The 22,669-nt window shown below is 44.1% G+C and overlaps 1 protein-coding gene across 10 annotated transcripts in view; it reads left to right on the top strand.

Moving 5' to 3' along the window:
- Window positions 1–22,669, top strand: part of rab3gap1 (RAB3 GTPase activating protein subunit 1) — a 58,267-nt gene that overhangs the window by 34,278 nt on the left and 1,320 nt on the right. For 9 of the 10 annotated variants that reach the window (XR_013970457.1, XM_080872773.1, XM_080872781.1 and 6 more), the window contains 8 exons: window positions 5,423–5,477; window positions 5,769–6,104; window positions 6,882–7,019; window positions 8,621–8,848; window positions 9,594–9,690; window positions 12,676–12,779; window positions 15,214–15,329; window positions 16,197–16,299. Coding sequence is in view for 9 of the 10 variants with exons in the window: in XM_080872773.1 (XP_080728899.1) it covers window positions 5,423–5,477; window positions 5,769–6,104; window positions 6,882–7,019; window positions 8,621–8,848; window positions 9,594–9,690; window positions 12,676–12,779; window positions 15,214–15,329; window positions 16,197–16,299 (1,177 nt within the window). In the remaining variant the exon portion in view is untranslated. Of the gene's footprint in view, window positions 1–5,422; window positions 5,478–5,768; window positions 6,105–6,881; window positions 7,020–8,620; window positions 8,849–9,593; window positions 9,691–11,883; window positions 11,930–12,675; window positions 12,780–15,213; window positions 15,330–16,196; window positions 16,300–22,669 lie in introns of those variants that run through there. The other variant, XM_080872774.1, reaches the window with a different exon arrangement.

Raw genomic sequence — 22,669 nt, 5'->3', positions numbered from 1 at the left:
CCAGTCCCATCATTGCTCATGACTTTGACCCACTCACCACACAAACGGTCTCTAAATCCCGAATGCTCCGTGGATCCTTCCCACAGATTCGGCTCAGGTGACTGGCTGGGCCGTTCCAGCAGCTTTACTTGATTTCTCTGAAACCAACAGTTTCCATTGGCTGTGTTTGAGATCATGGTCTTGCTGAAACATCCATCCTTGTTTCATCTTCATCATCCTGGTAGATGGCAGCAGATTTTAATCAACAATGTCTCCATTCATCCTTCCTGGAGTTATGTTTAATGGCTCAGTCCCTTTTGCAGCTTGTTATAAAGTTTTTATGCATAACTTTTCTAAGCAATCACACATTTTTTTGGGAACATCAAAATCATAATGCTCCCACCTCCAGACTTCAGTGTTGCTGTGGTGTTTTTGGGATGCAGCCACCCAAACACGGTGTGTTTACAGCATTCAAAGAGTTTTGCTCTTAACAAAGGTGGTCGCACTTTTCTCCTCTCCCTTAGCTTCCCTGCTTAGCCTCTTATGTCCTTGTCTAGTCTCGTGTTTTTTGTATTACTTTTCCCTGGAACACTCTCTCACAGTCTGTTCTCTAAAACCTAAAAGAGGAATTATGGATTTGATCAACTGGTCCCTGAATGCAATTGACACCCCTTTCTCAACGAGAAGTCTGGGCTCGGGTGAGCCTGAGTGCTGAAGATATCTACCTATTCGGAACCATGATAACAGGGTTCTTGCTGATCGGAGCTGGCTTGGCCCTGACTTATCGAAGAATTAAGAAAGCGGAACCAGCTGTTCAAACCCCCACAAGGCTGCCCGCTGGGATTCAAACGATGGGAAGAGGCGTGAGTTTCTCAAAATGAGCTCATTGAGTGCAGCATGGATAAGATCTTGGAGAAGCTTACGGCTGCTGTGAATACTCAGAATAAGACTTCTGAGTGCAAATTGGATCACATCTTGGAGAAGCTCACTGTGGTCGTTGTTAACTTGTTATTTTCTGTTATATTGCGAGAGTACTGTTGCCTGCGAAGGGTTGTTGTTGGTGTGGAGAAAAATGGCGTAACAAATAAAGCGCTTGGAGTGAGACTACGACGTCGTGTCTTTTGAGTTAACAGTCGTGAGTTCTCAGAATCGGCTCTCTGAGCACAAGAATGACAACATCACGGAGCGCAAGTTTGATAACATCATGGAGAAGCTCACGGCTCTCCAACGGGAGATTGAGAGACCAGTGTCGGAGTGTTAGAACAGCTTTGAAATTCATATGAGCTGTTCGCACTAAAGTAAAAACTTCCATCACTTATGCGGATACCCCTTCGGCCCCAGCCGTGGGCTCAAGGCTGGGGCCGAACAACAACTCCCTGATAACGACTGTGTTTAGACTGTTCTTCCCACTCCATGCAAGGCCACCTGGGTTGGCTGGAAGACTGTTTACTTAGCCTGGCAGGGAGGAGGACACTGTCTCAGCTGAACTCTGGACACGCACACGCTTACACAGACATATATATACACATGCAGATGTACACTCCTCCCCCCTCCAAACGCCTTCGACGCTTATTCCCCTCCGATGCTGACGGTGGATCAAGGAGACCAGCGCACGCAGGCCCGGATGTACTGTCTACACTGGCTGTCTCTCACCCTTTACCCATCCCTGTTGCTTGTCATGTGTTTCTTTCGTGTATTAAGAGTTTTTTCATGTGCAGAGGTGTTTTTTTTCTGTTCTCAAACTGATCTCCCTGTTGGAGCTCAGTCTGGGGGGAGTTATTTTTTTCTCCTTATCTTTCCTCATGTGGTGCATTTTCCATTGTTACACCTCTCTGACCTGTCTTCCCCATGTGATGTTTGTGTCATGTATGTATGGTCAGAAGGGTAAGATGGCGCTGGCAAAGGTCGGCAGCCTTAACCCAATTTCCATCGGGGTCAGCCTTCAGGATCAATAAAGTTTTATTGAATTGAATTGAATTATGTGACCAAACTATGTTAAAGTTAAAGCGTATTGTTGTACCTATGCATTACACTGGAGCAGAGCTTACATACATTCTTACCTGCTTACACTCATCATTCATTCGTCAAACTGAATAAAATGGCAATAAAATAGGGTGGCTGCAGCTCAGGCAGTAGAGCGGGTCGTCTACTGATCGGAAGGTTGGTGGTTCAATTCCTGGCTTCCCCCAGTCTGCATGCCAAATATCCTTGGGCAAGATACTAACCCCAAATTGCTCGCCGATGCATTCATTGGAGTGTGTGTGTGTGAGAGAGAATGTTACTTAGAAAGCACCTAGAAAAATGTGCTTGTGCGAATGGGTGAATGCACAAGTTGTGTAAAGTGCTTTTAGTGCTCAGAAGAGTAGAAAAGCGCTATATAAGAACCAGTCCATTTACCATTTAACCAGAGGAGTATTGCACTGGTTGGATGGCAGCAGCCATGGAGGGAGGGTGTAATTGTCCCGTGTTATGCTGGTGTTTTGTATTAGATGTAAGCTTACATTTGGCAGCATTAGTGAACATTCTACTGAATGTTACACAGGACTGTCTCAGGTAGGAGGGAGGCTCACTCGGTCCGTTCACTGAGCTTAGTGTTCAGTGATCGATGGTCCAGGGGAAAAGCTGTTTTCTTAGCCTGGCTGTCCTGTTTCTTGAACAGGTGCTGTCCAGGATGAGATGAGATTTGATTGGCTCTCCTGAGACAGCGAGTGCTGACCATGTCCTCCAGGGAAGGAAAGGGACAGGCACTATTCTTCTGTGCTGTCTTAATGACCCACCGAGCAGTTAGCATACCAAGCTGTTAGCAGTAGGTGGGGACACACTATGGTGCTGTGGTAAAAAAGCCACCAAGACTTTCTTCTCCAGATGGTGGTTCCTCCTCCTCAGCATCCTGAGGTGGAGTCTTTGACTTTGGACCATGAGAGGTCCTCAGCTACGTGAGTCCCCAGGAACGAGGACACTCGCTGAACACAGTCTGCTTGATGTGGAGAGGAACGTGTTTCCCTCTGCTGAGGTCACATCTCCTTAGTTTTGATGGCGCTGAGCAGACGGTTGTGTTCATTGCAGCAGCCTGTCAGGTTTTTAACCTCCTGCCTGTTCGCCGTCTTCTCCACTGATGACTGTCGCATCATCAGCAAATGTAACGATGGTGTTAGAGGGGCAGGTAGGTGTGAACTCATGAGTGTACAGGAGAGCAGGCAAAGACGCCTGTGGATACTTTATGAATGCAGATGATAATATTCTGCCAGCGTTTCACAGACTTGTTCAGCAAACTTTAAACACACTTCACGCTTCTCTTTTTTTCTGTGGCTCTTGCGCACATATAGTTTTCTTTGAAACAGTCGTACCTGCTGATTCCAGGCCTTTCTGTGGCTCTTCATAACTGGGCCTTGACTCTTCTGATAATTCTTTTCACTGGTCTGTGTGAAATCTCGTGGCCCATTTATGGTGAAATAATATTCTTTCCACTTTACCAAAAGTGCGCTGGAACCTTCAGTAGTTCTACTGTGACCACTGCCACCAGCATGTTTTGCAAAAGTCTTGAGAGAGCTCGTTGTTTTTACCCATCATGAGACGTTTGTTGTGTGAAACCTGAATAATGAGACCATCAGTTGGGACTGAACCAGCTGATATTTGATTTGATATTAATTGGCGAGGTCTGTGACGAGTTACATGACTCTTTGGTGGCAGGACTCCTGGGCTGGAGGTGCGAGTCCCACTGAGTCTGTGGATGTTGTTGGACTGTCCTGTCCACAGCCTCAAACAGTCAGACTCCAAACTCCGCCATGGCCAAGACCAAAGAGCTTTCGAAGGACACCAGGAAAAGTATTGTAGACCTGCACCAGACTGGGAAGAGTGAATCTACAATAGGCAAGCAGCTTGGTGTGAAAAAATCAACTGTGGGAGCAATCATCAGAAAATGGAAGACATACAAGACCACTGATAATCTCCCTCCATCTGGGGCTCCACGCAAGATCTCATCCCGTGGGGTCAAAATGATCATGAGAACGGTGAGCAAAGATCCCAGAACCACACGGGGGGACCTGGTGAATGACCTGCAGAGAGCTGGGACCAAAGTAACAAAGGTCACCATCAGTAACACACTACAACGGCAGGGAATCAAATCCCGCAGTGCCAGACGTGTTCCGCTGCTGAAGCCAGTGCATGTCCAGGCCCGTCTGAAGTTTGCCAGAGAGCACATGGATGATACAGCAGAGGATTGGGAGAATGTCATGTGGTCAGATGAAACCAAAGTAGAACTTTTTGGTATAAACTCAACTCGTCGTGTTTGGAGGACAAAGAATACTGAGTTGCATCCCAAGAACACCATACCTACTGTGAAGCATGGGGGTGGAAACATCATGCTATGGGGCTGTTTTTCTGCCAAGGGGACAGGACGACTGATCCGTGTTAAGGACAGAATGAATGGGGCCATGTATCGTGAGATTTTGAGCCAAAACCTCCTTCCATCAGTGAGAACTTTGAAGATGAAACGAGGCTGGGTCTTCCAACATGACAATGATCCAAAACACACCGCCCGGGCAACAAAGGAGTGGCTCCGTAAGAAGCATTTGAAAGTCCTGGAGTGGCCTAGCCAGTCTCCAGACCTCAACCCCATAGAAAATCTGTGGCGGGAGTTGAAAGTCCGTGTTGCTCGGCGACAGCCCCAAAACATCACTGCTCTCGAGAAGATCTGCATGGAGGAATGGGCCAAAATACCAGCTACTGTGTGTGCAAACCTGGTAAAGACCTATAGTAAACGTTTGACCTCTGTTATTGCCAACAAAGGTTATGTTACAAAGTATTGAGTTGTATTCTTGTTATTGACCAAATACTTATTTTCCACCCTGATTTACGAATAAATTCTTTACAAATCCTACCATGTGGATTCATGGATTTTTTTTTTTCACATTCTGTCTCTCACAGTTGAAGTGTACCTCTGGTGCAAATTACTGACCTCTGTCATCATTTTAAGTGGGGGAACTTGCACAATCGGTGGCTGACTAAACACTTCTTTGCCCCACTGTATTTTTATAAACAGCAGCTTGAGACTCATTTATTTAGCCTGGCTTTGAACTAGATTTGTGCTGTTTCATATTATTGTGAAGCACTCTGTGGTTCTTATCCTGTGCCATATAAATAAAGTCAAATGCTGGATGTCTGTACTTTGTCCAGCTTCAGCTGACCAGCTGAGCTGACACTTTAGAATCGGGCTTTGGTGTTGTTGTCAGTCATGTTGGATCTCCGTCCGTCTCTAATAACAGACAAATGACCAAAATGTAAAAATCCAACTCCAAGTACATAATACCAGGTACAAAAGCCCCTGCAGTGTTTGTGCCGTGCTCTAACTAAAACTTTGCTTGAAATTGTTTAAGCAGTATTTGTTTCTCTGTTAACACACTGGTGTTCACTCATATCCATCTCTGTGCTTCCTAATCTGCAGGCTGGCAGGTGGAGCTCCTGATCTTCGCTGTTGTCTTTTGCATCAGAAGTTCCAGGTAGCCACACAGTGCAAGGACTAATTGAACGATTTAAAAGACAAAAAACAACATCATGCACATTTGTAGACTTGCAACTTTAATTCCAGTGGTTTATCAAAAGTGTTGTGTTAACTTTGATAATTGGAACGATGTTTAGGTGATAAAGAGAAAAATGAATTCTGAGAGCTGATGCTCAGTGTGATACAGCATCTTCAAACTCCCAAACACCTGTTTATGTCGTGTTGTCTGTTGAACACAAGTAGCAGTGTTATGTTTCCATGTGTGAAAAGAGTTTTTGTTCCTGGACAGATGCTGAATTGTTGTATCGAAAGGAAGAAGGCCAGAGATGAATCTCACAAGGTACCCGAGGGGAAAGAAAAGGAACACAGGGTCTCAGGTGCCTGCCAGAAGAGCCGCCAAGGACCAGAGTGTGCAACCAGTGCTTCCAGTTCAACAAGAGAGATGTCTCAAGGAAAATCCTGGGACTCGTGGAGTGACAGCGAGGAGGAATTCTTCGAGTGCCTGAGTGACCAGGGCGAGACTGAGGCGACACAAGCTGAGGGCAGAGCTGAGGGCAGGCTGCACCCCCACAACAACATGACTCTGCTCAACTCTGCAGAGCCTCTCTATGTTCCCGTCACACAGGTCAGAGTCACTGCCTCACTGTGCAAACACATCATATGCTGTTATTTATTCCAAATACAGCATGTTGAAAATAATAGTCGGGTCACATGGGGTGGAGCCTATCCCATACCATAGGGCGAGAGGCGGGGTTCACCCTGGACAGGTCGCCAGTCGCAGGGCGAACACAGAGAGACAGACAAACATTTAACCCAGGGGTGGGCAACTCCAGGCCTCGAGGGCCGGCGTCCTGCAGATCTCACCCTGTGTCAACACACCTGAATTAGATGATTAGTTCAGCCTCTGGAGAACTTCCACGATAAGGATAAGCTTTATTTGTTGGTTGCCTGCAACTGAGATGACCTAATCGACCATAGATACAATGTACAAACTTAACATTGGGGATACAGGTCAGGCTAACTAGCAACAAAGGATAGCCCTAACCCAAGACACGTTGAGGAGGTAATTTAGCCATTGAAATCAGCTGTGTTGGATCAAGGACACATCTAAAACCTGCAGGACACCGGCCCTCGAGGCCTGGAGTTGGACACCTCTGATTTATGCTCTCATTCACACCTGTGGGCAGTTTAGAGTCAGAGTTAACCCAACCCCACTCGCTCCATGTTCAAAGACCTGCAGTTAATAATTAGAACTAAAAGAAAGCGGTTGTAACAGTACAGAGGCGACCTTTGTGTGACAAAACCATGAAAGCAGATCTCATATAAGTGGTTCACAGAAATGTCATTAAGCTCAGCTGAAGCTGACTGAGTCTGGTATCTGTGCATCATGTTTCATTTTCAGGAACCTGCTCCAATGACAGAGGACCTGTTAGCAGAGCAGTCAGAGGTACTGACCAAACTGGGCACATCAGCTGAAGGTACCCACCTGCGTGCTCGGATGCAGAGTGCCTGTCTGCTATCTGACATGGAGTCCTTCAAAGTGAGTCGGACACACTCTGGGTCAGCTGTCTCCTAAGTTTCTTAGTGCTTCCTGTCTAACATCCACACTTAGACGGACACATCAGAGAGCAGCTTGGGGTTAGTATCTTGGCTAAGGATACTTGGCCTGCAGACTGGAGGAACCAGGGATTGAACCACGACCTTCTGATCAGTAGATGACCTGCTAATGAGCTACAGCCACCCGTTAGCCTTCAGCATTAGCCACATGTTGTGGAAGTTTTCCATTAAATAAAGCCTGCAGACGAGCGGTAGCTAACATTCTTTAATCAAAACAAAGAACAGAAAACCAAGCTTGGTGGAGAGCCTGCATGACCGCGGGGCAGACGGTCAGCAGAGTCTCCCTGAGCCTAGCGTGGCTCTCAGTTAAAAACCTTCTTCAGGAACAAAAGGCAGTGCACAGCTGTTTCACACCTTAAGGTCCACACTCCCTTGCTACCTCCCAGAGTCCTCGAAGAGACAAAAGATTCTTCCTGTGGAGTTCTGCTTCCCCCCAACTTCCTTACCAGACTCCCACCATCTGTGTAACTGCATGAGTGTGAGACATGCTAAAATCCAGTGGCACCAAGGCATTATACAATAACATAATATGAATAATACATAAATAAAAGAAATTCTTATACACACATTAGCGTCAGTGTGCCCTCGAGTTGCTACATGTCTGCTAGTTTTACTGTTCAGGATGTTTTGTGTGTGTGTGTGAACTGCCTGCAGTGAACATAACTGTGCAGTCACACACACACACAGTAGTCACAGAGAGTACCGCTGTGGTAGGGTGACCATAGAGAGGACACTGGGCCCAGTCATGAAGAACTTTAATAATACTGTTAGCTTAAAGAAAACGACGTCTTCTCTGTGCAGTTAATGAATGGGATATTAATAAAAAATGTCATGTAGGCTTTTACAAGTAAACTAGTGTGGAATAAGAGGACTGTTGATCAGCCTACGCTGTGGAAAGCTGTGACTCTGTCACTGACACGTGTGGCATGATGGATGCAGTCATGCTGGGAGAAGCTACGTGAGTGCAGAAACCTCTGATCACCAGACGATCACGTGGTCGTCAGTTTTCAAACAGCTCATTGCAGTTTTATAAATCATCTTCAGAGGTTATTTGAACCTTGTCTTTGCAGAGACCTGCAGACCTGAGGCAGTAATGCAGTGATAATGACCAGCACACAGTGTAAGTCATGCTGCAGCTGCCCTGAATCTACAGTGTTGGTTATTCCCACCATGTCTCTGTTTCTGATCCAGTGTGGACGAGCTCTTTATTCAGTCTGAACTGGTTTTAATACTAAAATACAATTGATTTGTTATTCATAGATTTTCAGATTTACTCTTACACAAAAAAGTAAAACATTTTTGTTGCCAGATCACACGTATTTACTTCCAGTCCTGAACAGAAGGAAATCGTTTTGATGCCTAAATGACATTTTATGTTCAGTGACAGCCTGGTGTGCTTGGGTCCATGAATGCAGTGGTGTTGTGAGTGGGCCCTGTTCGAGTCGTCAGTGCCAGTATGAGGTGTCAGTGAATATATTTACACATTACTTCATTTAAAGTACGAGTTTGTGTCTCTGTCCACAGGCAGCCAACCCCGGCTGTGTCCTGGAGGATTTTGTGCGCTGGTATTCACCTCGGGATTACGTAGAAGAGGAAGTGGTTGATGAGAAGGGCAACACGATGGTGACCGGGACACTCAGTCCCAGGATGAAGATCCCAGGCAACATGTGGGTGGAGGCTTGGGAGACTGCCAGGGTCACACCTGCACGACGCCAAAAAAGACTTTTTGATGACACCAAGGAGGCCGAGAAGGTCTGAAGCAGGTCGTTCGTTTTGCCGCATGCGTGTTTTTAAGCCAAACGTGTTTACTAAGTGGATCACAAAGTGTTTTCATGAATGTTTCTGCTGATTTTCAGGATCCGCTTCTGCCATGGGACCGTTTTGGCTCATGTATGTTGGAGAAGTCAGTTTAACACAGATCTGTGCTCACAGACATGTTGAAGCATTTTCACATGTTGATGAAAAAGGATCTGATGCTGTCACACACAATGTTTAACTGACACACAGCAGCTCTCTGTGGTGTGATGGTGTTAAATGAAGAACAACTTTAAACCAGCTTCTATTAATGATCCGGTCGGCTTTATGGGAAAGGGACAAACAGTAACTGGGGTTAGTTGTTTCCTCACCCAAAGAGGGTCCTGGATTTGGACCCGGGCAGGTCCCTGCCAAGCGTTTGCATGTTCTTCCTGCACATATGAAAGCAGAGCTCGGAGCTCCAGTTTGCACCATCACTGAAAATGTTGCCTGTCTTTTAAAGACATTGGTTATCCAAAAAGAGAAAGTTAAAAATAATGCTCACTGATAGTCTTATGACAGATTTAAAGATCTGGGTATGACTGGTCCCTCTGTGAATAACCATCATAGAGAAAGGTCACCGTTTATCTGGAGTCTTCTTCAGAGGCAGCCTGTTGGCTGTGCAAAAATATTCTGTTGATCTGAAAGAGCAAAAGGAAAACAGAAGCCAGGCAAACTAAACTTTTTGGGGGTTTGTCTTTAGGTTCTGCACTACATGGCGATGCAGAAACCTGCAGACCTGGCCCGTCACCTCCTGCCCTGTATACTTCATGCAACTATTCAGAAGTTAAAGGAAGAAGGTAAGTCCTCACCGTTTGGTTGAAAAACACGTTTATATGAAATAAAATCAGGGAAAATAACTCTGAGCCCACAGCAGGTAAATTACAGTAAGACCGAAATACAAAAAACTAAAGATATTAAAATAAGTACTAAAAAAATGAAATGCAACCCGAGATGTTAATGGAGAAAAAAAACCAGAAGCTGCATGAATAAAAAAGTAGAAATCTTGGACGCTGCCAGCATAATGCACAGGCTTTTGACGGGGCTCGCACACAAACACAAAGCAGAGGATGAAGCATCACCAAATATGTTTCCAAACTAAAGAAGATAAGATGAAGCATACCTGCGCAGCGGTGGGTGATGAGGAGAGGCCGCAGCGTGTCTGTCTTAAAGTGCAAGTTTGTGACAGTTTAAAGCTTAACAAGCTAAGACGCCAAACATCCAGAGCACAAAGACAAGTCAGAGGGCTTTTTCAGACACACACTTCTAAACTGTCGTGCTCAACAGTGTCTCTGCTAAAACTGCGTCTGTGCTCTGCCCCTGTAAAGTTGCCTATCGAGTGCTTAATGATAAGGTGCATGCTAGCTGCTTTCCTCTGCAGGTGGATAAAGCCACTGATAGTGACAAAGGAATGACTTCTGCAGACAGGCTCCTGGCAGAGCCACTGCAGAGGAACTCTTTACAATCACTGACTGTGAAACGTGAGGACTGTGTGGGGATGTGCAGACGGGGGCGGGACGACTGGGAAACGAGGAGGGCTGCAAGTGGACGCACTGTATGATACACGCTGGCGTCTACACAGCTCAGTCCTGAGCTGAGTGATGTAATGACTGATTGCATCGACACAGTCATTACATCAAAATACAACCCCTTTTTTCCGGCACTGAAGCGAAACAGGCTCCGCCCACACAGCCGTTCTGTATCACAGCTGTGATGCAAAAAGATTTGGGCACCACTGGTATAGAGTGACTGGAACCCAGAACCTGGAAGTGTCCAGTGATGTGAGCGTAAAGGACGTCTCACTGTGTACTTTGGTGCACAGATGAGTTTGTGGTCGGTTCAGTGAATGCAGCCCATGAGCTGCAGAAAAAGCCCAAATCCTGAGCCTCCCAAGATTTACTGCACATGTTTCTTTTTCAGCTATTTATTTATGAGTGACTTATGTATGCATGTATATATATGTATATATTGTACTATTCTTAGTTAGCGTATTGTCTGTCTTGTCTTAATGTTGGTTTATAATGGAGCACTGTAACAAAAAATAATTTCCCCCGGGGATCAATAAAGTATTCTGATTCTGATTCTGATTGATTTGGGCTCAAGATGTGTTCTGCACTGCAGGCCCTTGGACTCCATCAGGGTTTGGGCCAGTTTTGAGCTCTTATAAGTATCAGAGATGGACACGTGATATTTTCAGGGCTGCGTAGGCATGATGGGTAGAACATGACCCTGGTGTTAAAATGCAGGTAAATGTGATTTAGTTTGTTTACTCTAACTAGCTACCCAACCCTCACTGTGAAAGGAGCCTGGAAAGTTTCCCCAGCATGAATTTCTTTCAGTCAAGTTTTCTCCAGTAATGATCAGAAATCAGATAAAACCCACTCTTTATTTTATTCTACACACAATAAATTGATAATTATTCCAGGATACAGAAAAGTCTAGATTTCGTCTTCAGACTGTCACATCTGGAGCAGGGCATAATTTGAATTGGTTTTTAGAAGAAGCTAAAGATCTTTCAGTCGTGTTGCTGTTGTTCCCTGACACCTGCAGTGCAACCATTAATTTAGCTAATGAGAATTCACGTATAATTATAACAGGTCTTAGTTTCTGGATCGTCTCTAAGTTGACGGTATACTGCTAAGACCAGTTCTGAGTCTAGAGACAGCCAATGAGAGACACTAGTAAGGACATCACTGAGGAGAGTTTTCTAGTACTTTGGAGAAACCTCAATCAGCTAACATCCTGCTGTGATACTCAGACCTTTTCTCTAATTAAACCAGAAAGCTAGTTTTCATTTATTCTATAATATCCCAGAATGTTTCAGCAGGTCAGAAATGCTTTGGTGCATATCCAGGTTGTATGCAAATTAATTCTGATTAAGTCTGGACTACAAAATACAAAACATAGCTTGGACACAACAATAATGTCCTCGTTTCACGTCTTTAAAAAATGTATTTTGATCTTATGACACTTACTAAAAGCTTTACTTCCAGAGGTTGACAGAGACGCTCCGTGCTGATAACACGTGAATGTGTGAAGGTTTGTATCATATCTATCTAATAGACTCCAGTTTGTGCATGTAAATGGAGAGTCCTCTTCACACACTGAGGTTAATTATGGAGTTCCACAGGGTTCAGTGCTAGGACCAATTCTGTTTACATTATACATGCTTCCCTTAGGCAGCATCATTAGAAGACATAGCATACATTTACACTGCTATGCAGATGACACCCAGCTCTATCTGTCCATGAAGCCAGATAACACACACCAATGGGTTAAACTGCAGGAATGTCTTAAAGACACAAAGACCTGGATGGCCGCTAACTTTCTGCTTCTTAATTCAGATCAAACTGAGGTTATTGTACTCGGTTATTGCAGATGGCCCCGCCCCTCCCTGAGCCTGGCTCTGCTGAAGGCTTCTTCCTGTTTAAAGGGAGTTTTTCCTTGTGCCAAAGCACATGTGGGTATATTCCTGGACAAAAGGCTTAGTTTCTATTTGCAGATGTGTTCTGTGATCCTCTGAAATAGCTGGATTAATTAACTCCAATAATAATCCATCAAGACTTTGTGGATATGTTTTAATCTCTGTAAAGATTATTATAAAATGTTGTGAAGGTTTTGTTTATTTCAAAAGGATCTGTATTAGTAAGATAATAGTTTGCAGGTTTACTCGATTTTAGGCTTTTTCTCATGTTAACAGTAATTGAGGTTACAAACGTGGCAGGTCTTTCTTTTAATCACAGCTTTCTGTCACTCTGGAAACACTGTCATTTCTTCTCTTTCAGAGTCTGCTGAAGATATTCCATCAGTGCAAAAAACCATTCAGCAAGCTACAGTTCAAGCGAGCAAGCTCCTGCAGTCCCCCAACCAGGACTACAAGAAGTTAGAGGTCAGTGAAAACTCGACCGGACTTTCCACAAATGATTCAGTTTAAAAGAAAGTATCATTAGATTCACCCAAAAAAGTTTTGTTTTTAATACATTATTGATTGATTGTTAACTGTGTTTTTGTTGTAGTTGAGTATGTGCTGTACACGAGGTGTACGTAGACTGGACAGTGTGCACCATGGCTGAGAACTTGGCTGATAATTATTATGACTGTTGATGGTTGAACCATGAAAACAGGGGTGTGGTGCAGTGGGATTGTAGTGGGAGCTGGAGTAATAAACTCCAGTGCTTCCTCAGTGATGGCTAACTTTTTTCTAAACCTAAGTAATTCCTTCGGCTGTTCCCACCTGGGCTCAAAGCTTTTATACTCTGCTGATATCGGATGTGTTTATCAGTGATCGAAAACAGAGACTGAGATTGTTATTATTGAGTTTGATCACACGTTAGGTGCATTAAACACCTGCTTTAATACTGTCCTAAAGTCTGAGAACAATCATCACTTCTTCACATATAAAAATGTTCTTCTCACTAGCACTCAGTATCCATACAGCCCCTTTTCTTTGAATAACACTGTACAGCTGCACAGCTAAACCCCACCATGTTATATTTGCTTGATTGGACAGTCTTGTTGTGTAAAAGTATTCTTGGCTTTCTCAAAGTACATTTAAGTATGCCATGTATCCACTGTGACTCCAAACACGCCTTTTACACCCCGAGACTCAGCCTATAACGTTCCACGTAGGAAAAACCATGTACAGTGGGGCAAAAAAGTATTTAGTCAGCCACCGATTGTTCAAGTTCCCCCACCTAAAATGATGACAGAGGTCAGTAATTTGCACCAGAGGTACACTTCAACTGTGAGAGACAGAATGTGAAAAATAAATCCATGAATCCACATGGTAGGATTTGTAAAGAATTTATTCGTAAATTAGGGTGGAAAATAAGTATTTGGTCAATAACAAAAATACAACTCAATACTTTGTAACATAACCTTTGTTGGCAATAACAGAGGTCAAACGTTTACTATAGGTCTTTACCAGGTTTGCACACACAGTAGCTGGTATTTTGGCCCATTCCTCCATGCAGATCTTCTCGAGAGCAGTGATGTTTTGGGGCTGTCGCCGAGCAACACGGACTTTCAACTCCCGCCACAGATTTTCTATGGGGTTGAGGTCTGGAGACTGGCTAGGCCACTCCAGGACTTTCAAATGCTTCTTACGGAGCCACTCCTTTGTTGCCCGGGCGGTGTGTTTTGGATCATTGTCATGTTGGAAGACCCAGCCTCGTTTCATCTTCAAAGTTCTCACTGATGGAAGGAGGTTTTGGCTCAAACTCTCACGATACATGGCCCCATTCATTCTGTCCTTAACACGGATCAGTCGTCCTGTCCCCTTGGCAGAAAAACAGCCCCATAGCATGATGTTTCCACCCCCATGCTTCACAGTAGGTATGGTGTTCTTGGGATGCAACTCAGTATTCTTCTTCCTCCAAACACGACGAGTTGAGTTTATACCAAAAAGTTCTACTTTGGTTTCATCTGACCACATGACATTCTCCCAATCCTCTGCTGTATCATCCATGTGCTCTCTGGCAAACTTCAGACGGGCCTGGACATGCACTGGCTTCAGCAGCGGAACACGTCTGGCACTGCGGGATTTGATTCCCTGCCGTTGTAGTGTGTTACTGATGGTGACCTTTGTTACTTTGGTCCCAGCTCTCTGCAGGTCATTCACCAGGTCCCCCCGTGTGGTTCTGGGATCTTTGCTCACCGTTCTCATGATCATTTTGACCCCACGGGATGAGATCTTGCGTGGAGCCCCAGATCGAGGGAGATTATCAGTGGTCTTGTATGTCTTCCATTTTCTGATCATTGCTCCCACAGTTGATTTTTTCACACCAAGCTGCTTGCCTATTGTAGATTCACTCTTCCCAGTCTGGTGCAGGTCTACAATACTTTTCCTGGTGTCCTTCGAAAGCTCTTTGGTCTTGGCCATGGCGGAGTTTGGAGTCTGACTGTTTGAGGCTGTGGACAGGTGTCTTTTATACAGATGATGAGTTCAAACAGGTGCCATTCATACAGGTAACGAGTGGGGGACAGAAAAGCGTCTTACAGAAGACGTTACAGGTCTGTGAGAGCCAGAGATTTTCCTTGTTTGAGGTGACCAAATACTTATTTTCCACCCTAATTTACGAATAAATTCTTTACAAATCCTACCATGTGGATTCATGGATTTTTTTTTCACATTCTGTCTCTCACAGTTGAAGTGTACCTCTGGTGCAAATTACTGACCTCTGTCATCATTTTAAGTGGGGGAACTTGCACAATCGGTGGCTGACTAAATACTTTTTTGCCCCACTGTATGTGTATAAATGTGACAGTCTTGGGGTCTCATGCTGTCAGGATTGAGCAGACAGTTGTTCTTGTCCTGTGTGCAGGATTTCATTAACCAGCTGCTGAGCATGGAGACAGTCATCACTCAAGCTCGCTCGCTCAAGGCCAAGTTCTCCATTCCTGAGGACGACAGCGGAGAGGCTGCTGATGAACTGAAGAAGTGAGTCGCAGAGTTTGAGCTGCGCTCACTGACAGCTTTGTTTGTGCTGTTGGTGACATGTAACTGTCTTCACCGTCACTATAGATAGTTTGTCAGTAACAGGTTGTCACGATGAATCTGTTAACGTTTCACAAAGACGCCGTCTGAAGGATCACAGTCAGTTCACACGTTTCACCTTTCACCTTGTCACGCCTGCAGTTAGTGCAAAACGCGGCGGCGCGATTTTTAACCGGTAGTAGGAGATTCGATCACATCACTCCGGTTCTGGCTTCCTTGCATTGGCTTCCCATTGATTTTAGGGTTCGTTTTAAGGTCCTTTTATTGGTTTTTAAATCTTTAAATGGTCTGGCTCCTGTGTACTTATCTGACTTGCTGAAGCCACATGTTCCTCCTCGCTCGCTCCGTTCAGCTGAGCAGCTGCTGCTGTCGGTCCCTAAGTCGCGGCTGAAATGCAGAGGAGACCGTGCCTTTTCAATTGCGGCTCCGATGCTCTGGAATAACCTTCCCCTCCAAATTAGACAAGCGTCATCAGTGCAGGTCTTTCAGTCCAGATTGAAAACCTATTTTTATTCCCTGGCTTTTAACTGTAGGAAACTGACACCTTCTTATTTATTTTATTGTATGTAATGATTTTATGGTATTTTTAATTTGGTTGTTGTTTTGATCTGTGTTGTTCAGCACTTTGGTCTGCCTGGTGTGTTCTTAAAGTGCTATACAAATAAATGATGATGATGATGATGTTTCTTTCTCGCTCATGTTGGTGGTCTTATTTATAGTTTTGGTGTCTTCAGGTTTTACATGTTCTTATTTAAGTGTTTTGTTTTGTGGGAATATTGTAACATTTCCCACATTGTGTGTTGTCTCTAGGTTTGTGAGCTCCCTGCTGGAGGAACCAGAGGTGGTAGTGACAGGAGCAGGCCAGGGCCTGGCTGGCAGTATAATCCACAGACTCTTCATCAGTGCTCAGAGGGTAACTCTCACTCTGCCTCCGTGTCCTTCCCACGTCTTGCTGTCAGTTTCATGTATACAGTCATGTATTTGTCATCTATAGAGACATCTTTAGAGGTACACACATACACCAGTCAACCACTTATTCAATATCAGCATCAAGAATAGGTCGGTGTCCCGGTCCTAGAACAAGACATGAAGTCAGCGCTGTTTTATTTATATATACTTCATGTAGATGAAACTGGAAGGACGTGGTCAGCACTGATGTAAAGACGCAGTGTTGTCTGTCAGTGTCAGGAGAGTCTGCTCTATTGTAACGTTGTTTCTTCCTGAAACACACAATTGCTGCTGCTGTGCTGTGAAGCACGTTCAGAGCTATAAGAACCAGTCTGTTTAACTATCAATGAAAAATGAAGAATTATCAGTTTGACTGTGTGACAATTCTGCAGGAACAAAGTTGTGCAGCTCTCTCCACAGTGGAGCAGATCTCCTTCCTGTCTTTGACGCTTCTTTTTCTCTTTCTGCTGTAACAACTATTAATGTGCATTTGTATATGTTTACAGTGTTAGCAGAAACAAAGCTTTGGTGGCCGTGACTCCAGAGATGGAGCCGAGTATCTAATCGAATCATCGGTTTGTTCTTTAAGCCTTAAACGTGTCCATGTGCGCCACACTGGATCCCAGATTGACTCTGATGCATCAACTGGAACATGAATCCAAAATCCTGCTCCTTCAAGGTCTTAAATAATCAGGCCCCATCTTATCTTAATGACCTTGTAGTACCATATCACCCTATTAGAGCACTTCGCTCTCGCTCTGCAGGCCTACTTGTTGTTCCTAGAGTATTTAAAAGTACAATGGGAGGCAGAGCCTTCAGTTTTCAGGCCCCTCTTCTGTGGAACCAGCTTCCAGTTTGGATTCAGGAGACAGAGAAAACTTTCCTCTTTGATAAAGTTGGATCAGGAACCTTAATTAGTCTGCAATAGACCCTGTGCACGAGAAAATGCTAACTTCCTGTTTTAAGATCGGATGCAGGGTTGTACATTTCCGGTAGCTTTACTTTGCGGTCAATTGCTGCTGCAAAGATGGACTCCAAAATCATGTCCAAAATATGAAAACAGAAAGATCGCGTTAAGTTACAAAGAGCAGAAGGTGGGAACACTCACCACTGCTGTGTCATAAAAAAATCAAATGATCAGTTTTGACGTTTGAAACGTGCAGATCGATTGGTGGTTTACATCACTCAACACAAGCAGAACTGCATTACAGAATCAGAAGCACATCTCTGTATAGTGACAGTTCTTATGATTTAAACAGCATTCAAACTACAGGTGAACAATAGTCAAAGGTTTCCCTGCTAGTCAAGTACACACCTACACAGCATGTCAACAAACCGTGGTAAGGGTCTCTATGCATGAGTATTTACGAAGGGTATGTTGTGACGTACCTTCAAAATTACCGCGGTCCCTCGCTATAACGCGGCCTCGCTGTTTCGCAGATTTTTTTTTTGTGCAAGTTTGCATGCTTTTTTTTTTTGCGCACAGCGCTTTGTGTTCTGCATCCTGATTGGCTGCAGACTATTGTTGATCTCCTCCGTGCCGTCTCTCCTGTACAGTACAGAATCGCTGATTCATTGATTCATTAATGATTCACTGATGTTGAATTATCTCTCAGCTGCTCTGTTCTCATGTGCTGGACCTGAAAACACGGTTTGATCTTTGGTTTCTGTAATACTGGACTTATTTGTCTACGAAGGTTTGAACTTTGAGAGCTTAAACAAGAGAGAAACGTGTGAAAATGTTCATGCCTGTCTGAGTGTATAAATCAAATCAAATCACTTTTATTGTCACATCACATGTGCAGGTACATTGGTACAGCACATGTGAGTGAAATTCTTGTGTGCGAGCCCCACAAGCAACAGAGTTGTGCAAAATACAAGAATGGCTACATCTGAAACTAATAAATATATGTACAATATATAATAGTGTATGCATTTCTGGATGTGTATACTAAATATTTTTCTACGTGTGTGTGTGTGTGTGTGTGTGTACACATATTTTACAAATTAAATAGAGTAAACAATGAATAGAATATATAAAATAAATAAAATAAAATATACAGAGTTGAATATGTGCAAAACAAGTGGCATTTATATACAGTGTGGAGTGCATAATGTTGAAGTTCCAGTAGTGAAGCTGAGGTGTCTATGACGTGTTCAGCAGTCTGATGGCCTGGTGGAAGAAGCTGTCTCTCAGTCTGCTGGTACGGGACCGGATGCTGCAGAACCTCCTTCCTGATGGAAGCAGTCTGAACAGTTTATGGCTGGGGTGACTGGAGTCCTTGATGATCCTCCCCGCTTTCCTCAGGCACTGCTTCCTGTAGATGTCTTGGAGGGAGGGAAGCTCACCTCCAATTATCCGTTCAGAGCACCGCACTACTCGCTGGAGAGCTTTGCAGTTGTAGGCGGTGCTGTTGCCATACCAGGTGGTGATGCATCCAGTGAGGATGCTCTCAATGGCACAGTGATAGAAGGTCCTGAGGATGCGGGGGCTCATGCCGAATCTTTTCAGTCTCCTGAGAAAGAAGAGGCACTGCTGCGCTATAAAGTGTGTAGTGACGGGTTTTACCTTAAAACATCTATAATAATTGTAAAAAATAAAGTTGGCTACTTCGCAGATTTCACCTATCGCAGGATATTTTTAGAACGTAACTCCCGCGATAAACGAGGGAGCGCTGTTTACAGATACTGAGAAGTATAAAATTTGAATCCTTTCTCTCGTTTGCTCTGAGGCGCGGGGGGAAAATATCGACAAGTCGATCAACATCATCTACAGATACATTCGACATCTCGAGAAATGTAAATCGCCACTTGATTCGTCCATTTGGTTGAAAAACCCGACCGTGAACAAGGAGCGAATATAACACCGGAAACTAAGCGCTATACGCCGGAAGTAGCATATGCTAAGGCGCACAGGTCTAAGTTATAGGTCTAAGTTTCCCATGATGCACTGGGTGTTTCTTCTTCACTCAGCATGTGTTAGTACACCTCTCTGCATTCAGTCCGTCTGCCCCTCATCTATCGATGGATGTTAGAGGCTTTGGTTCCCACTGTCGCTCACAGACGGTCACCTAATGTTGCCTGTGTTACTGCAGGGTCTTTGCCTTATAACATAGAAGCAGCTTGAAGTAACTGTTGTTGTGATGCTGTGTGTGTGTAATAAAGCTCCCTTACTGACAGTGGGTCACCACAGCTTGTAGCTCCATGTATTTGATGTGGCACGTTTGCCCTCGCTGACACAACCCTAAAGAGATTTGTGTGTATGAATAAAGTTTATTGTTCATACAGTTCATACAGTACCATATGTCTGTGAAAGGGTGAATGAGGGTTGTAGCTCCCTCAGCAGCTGTGGAGCGATGGCTCGTGGTCACCTGATTCAGCCCTGGAGATGTGGTTGGTTAGACACGCTGCTTTAGTTGGACATTACAAACCACACTCACCTGTTTACACAAACACATACACACCTTTTGTGTTACAGCCACCTTGTTACACTCAAACACCAGATGATGCATCTGAGCCAACTAAGGATTCACTGAGACTGAAGAAGCTCGAGATCATAAGAATTTGAGGCTCAGCTGATACCATAGGAGAATCCAACCATTGTATGTCAAGAGACTCTAGACAGTGAAAGCTCCATCTGGAGGAGGAACGACGTGGTTCAGAGCGTTGCCTCCTGCAGCTGTTGACATGTTCAGATTTCAGCTCTGTCGATTAGAAAGTCTGTTTTTGTTTTTCATCTGTGTGTTGCTCTTTCATCCTTTTCTTCTTCCTGTTTCTTGCATCAAGCTGGCTGACTTCACCACTGATGAGGTAACCATGCAGTAAGCCTCGTGTCGCTCACAGTTACATTTAACATGGTGCGATAAACACACTCAGTCACTGTAAGGTGCATCCTCTCTAAAGGTTCACATAACAGACAAACAGGATAATAAAAATAATCTGGTTCTCTGCAGCGTCCTCAGATGAACAACACACGACATTATTACACGTCTCAGTATTTGTTACACTGAACACAAATATAAACACAACACTTTTGTTTCCATGAGCTGAACCGGATCCTGACTGGTTTTGCGACATGTGTGTCATTGTGCTACACATGTACGGCATATTTCAGAGTGGCCTTTTATTGTGGGCAGTCTCAGACACACCTGTGCAATATTCATGCTGTCTAATCAGCACCTTGACATGCCACTCCAAAAAATAATTTCTGTCCACTATGAGATGAAGGAGAACAACAGCCTGATACCTGCAGGCCTGACAGCAGCAGATGTGTCACTGCTGTAACACTCAGCAGTCGCCTCATTGTTCTGACACACACAACAAAACTATTGACTACACTACACACTAACTACATAAGATTTGCGCTAAACGTCGCAAATCTCTCACATCTCCAAGCACCGCCGTCACTCCTAAAACTTCCTCCCGTTTCTAGCCCTTGCCATATCATTTTTGATTGGTCCACATGGTACATTTTTCCACCAATAGGAAAGGCTGGGGGGTGTTGTTTTTGCTCACAGGCTTTCAAGCGTTTTCCTTATAAAACGCCGTTTTTACCGTTTCTTCCTGCAGTAAATATAAACAACGACAGTATTCAGGAAGAAAACCAAACATTGCAGATATTTTATCATAACTCTGGTTTTACGCGGCCGATCAACAATTTAAAAACTGGTATAAAGTCCACACTTTGTCCGTCAGTTGTTCGTCTGTCCTGCTCACATCTCCAGTGGTTGTACACGTTGTCATTAACGTGGCTTCACTCCACATCAGCCGCTTTGCTAAAACACCGGTGTCGGCACATAAGGACGCTGTCATAGCCAGACAACCACGTATGCGAATGTGAATCGGATCATTGGCTGGACTGTGGGATAAGGTGGCCTCGTTCTAATCCCATACAGGAGCAGCCAGTCACTGACTCACACTGCAAAACAGAATCGTTAAAGTTTTAATTTTAATTTCAATTCAGGTGATTTTTAAAAAAAAAAATTTTTTTGTGTGCACAACGCAGATTTTCTGTGCGCAGAGACGTGCCAGCAGTGCGCAATTGTGCACGCGTGCAGCTTAGAGGGAACATTGCTTGCGAGTCTCGGGTCTTTTGTGTTTGTAGAAAATGTTTCATATCTTTGAGTTCAGCTCATGGAAAACAGGAGCAAAAACAAAAGTGTTGCGTTTATATTTTTGTTCAGTGTAAAACATCAGGTTTGACCCAGAATAGAGTTTGATCCACATGGTGGCGCTGTGAAAAGTGCGCGCTGTACTGATGTCACCAGTGTTCCCAGCCCACAGACCAGTGCTGCCACTAATCGAGTTTCATTAGCAGCATCTAAATGCTGTTTAAAGGTGGACTTCATCTGTCACACAGGAGCAGTTTGGCTTCGCTTTGCTTAAATAATGACCTGGTGTATTTCTGTATACACACCTGCTGAGGATCAGGTCACTTTTATAATAAAAGGTTAATACGTAAAAACTTAAAGATAAAAAGGGCTGTTTTTAGCAGTATTTAGGCTGCAGTCTGTGTATTATGTCCATGATATTCTACATTACAGTAAAAACAGTAATTATATAAAGAACAGATGGATCAGGATCCTGTCTGTTCTTTACTATGATCTCAGCTGATAATGAGGCTTGAAAGAGACATGTTTGAACTTTTGCATTGATCAGACAAATAAGCCTGCATGTTTGCATGAGCTTTACCTTTAACTGTAAAACATGAAGCCTTTGTTATTAAAAAAACAAAACCCTTTTGGTGTCATACAGGTAAGAAAGCAGCGAAGCGTTTTTCTCTCTAACAGATGTTTCATCTGTTTTCTCTGCTGTTGCTCTGACGGGACCTGCAGGGTGTTTTTGGTGACGTGGAGGTTTGCACAGTTGTTGCCTGTGGTGTGTGTAGAAATGTTCATGTTCTAGTCCCACTGTGAAGCACATAGACGTGTCCTGACTTCCTGTCTGTCCCACACTCTGTTGTCTCTGTTTGTTGCTGCCAACAGTACAAATCATCTTTGCAGATTTTACTGAATTAACAAAAACATATTTACTGAAAGACTTATTCAGTAAACACGTTTGTTACACTGAGACTGAAACAGAGATCCCTGTTTACGCTCATAGAAAACGAGCCTCTGTTTTACTTTATTAAATCATTTCTAATCACAGACAGGATCAGCAGCGTGCAGCTGCAGTGAGGTGTTGGTAGAGGAGCTGTGTTTGTGAGCTGTAGTCTGGATCAGGTCTCTGTGGGAGACTCGGTTACAGTACTTCTGAATATCCACGTGTCCACCTCACACAGCACATTTCTTCAGAATCGGTTGCTGTTTGCTAACATTTGACCTTTGCCCTTTTAG

Source organism: Rhamphochromis sp. 'chilingali' (genome assembly GCF_963969265.1).
Source record: "Rhamphochromis sp. 'chilingali' genome assembly, chromosome: 22".
NCBI lineage: Eukaryota > Metazoa > Chordata > Actinopteri > Cichliformes > Cichlidae > Rhamphochromis > Rhamphochromis sp. 'chilingali'.
Note: the sequence above shows the minus strand (reverse complement) of the source record. Positions and strands in the feature narration are given on the sequence as shown.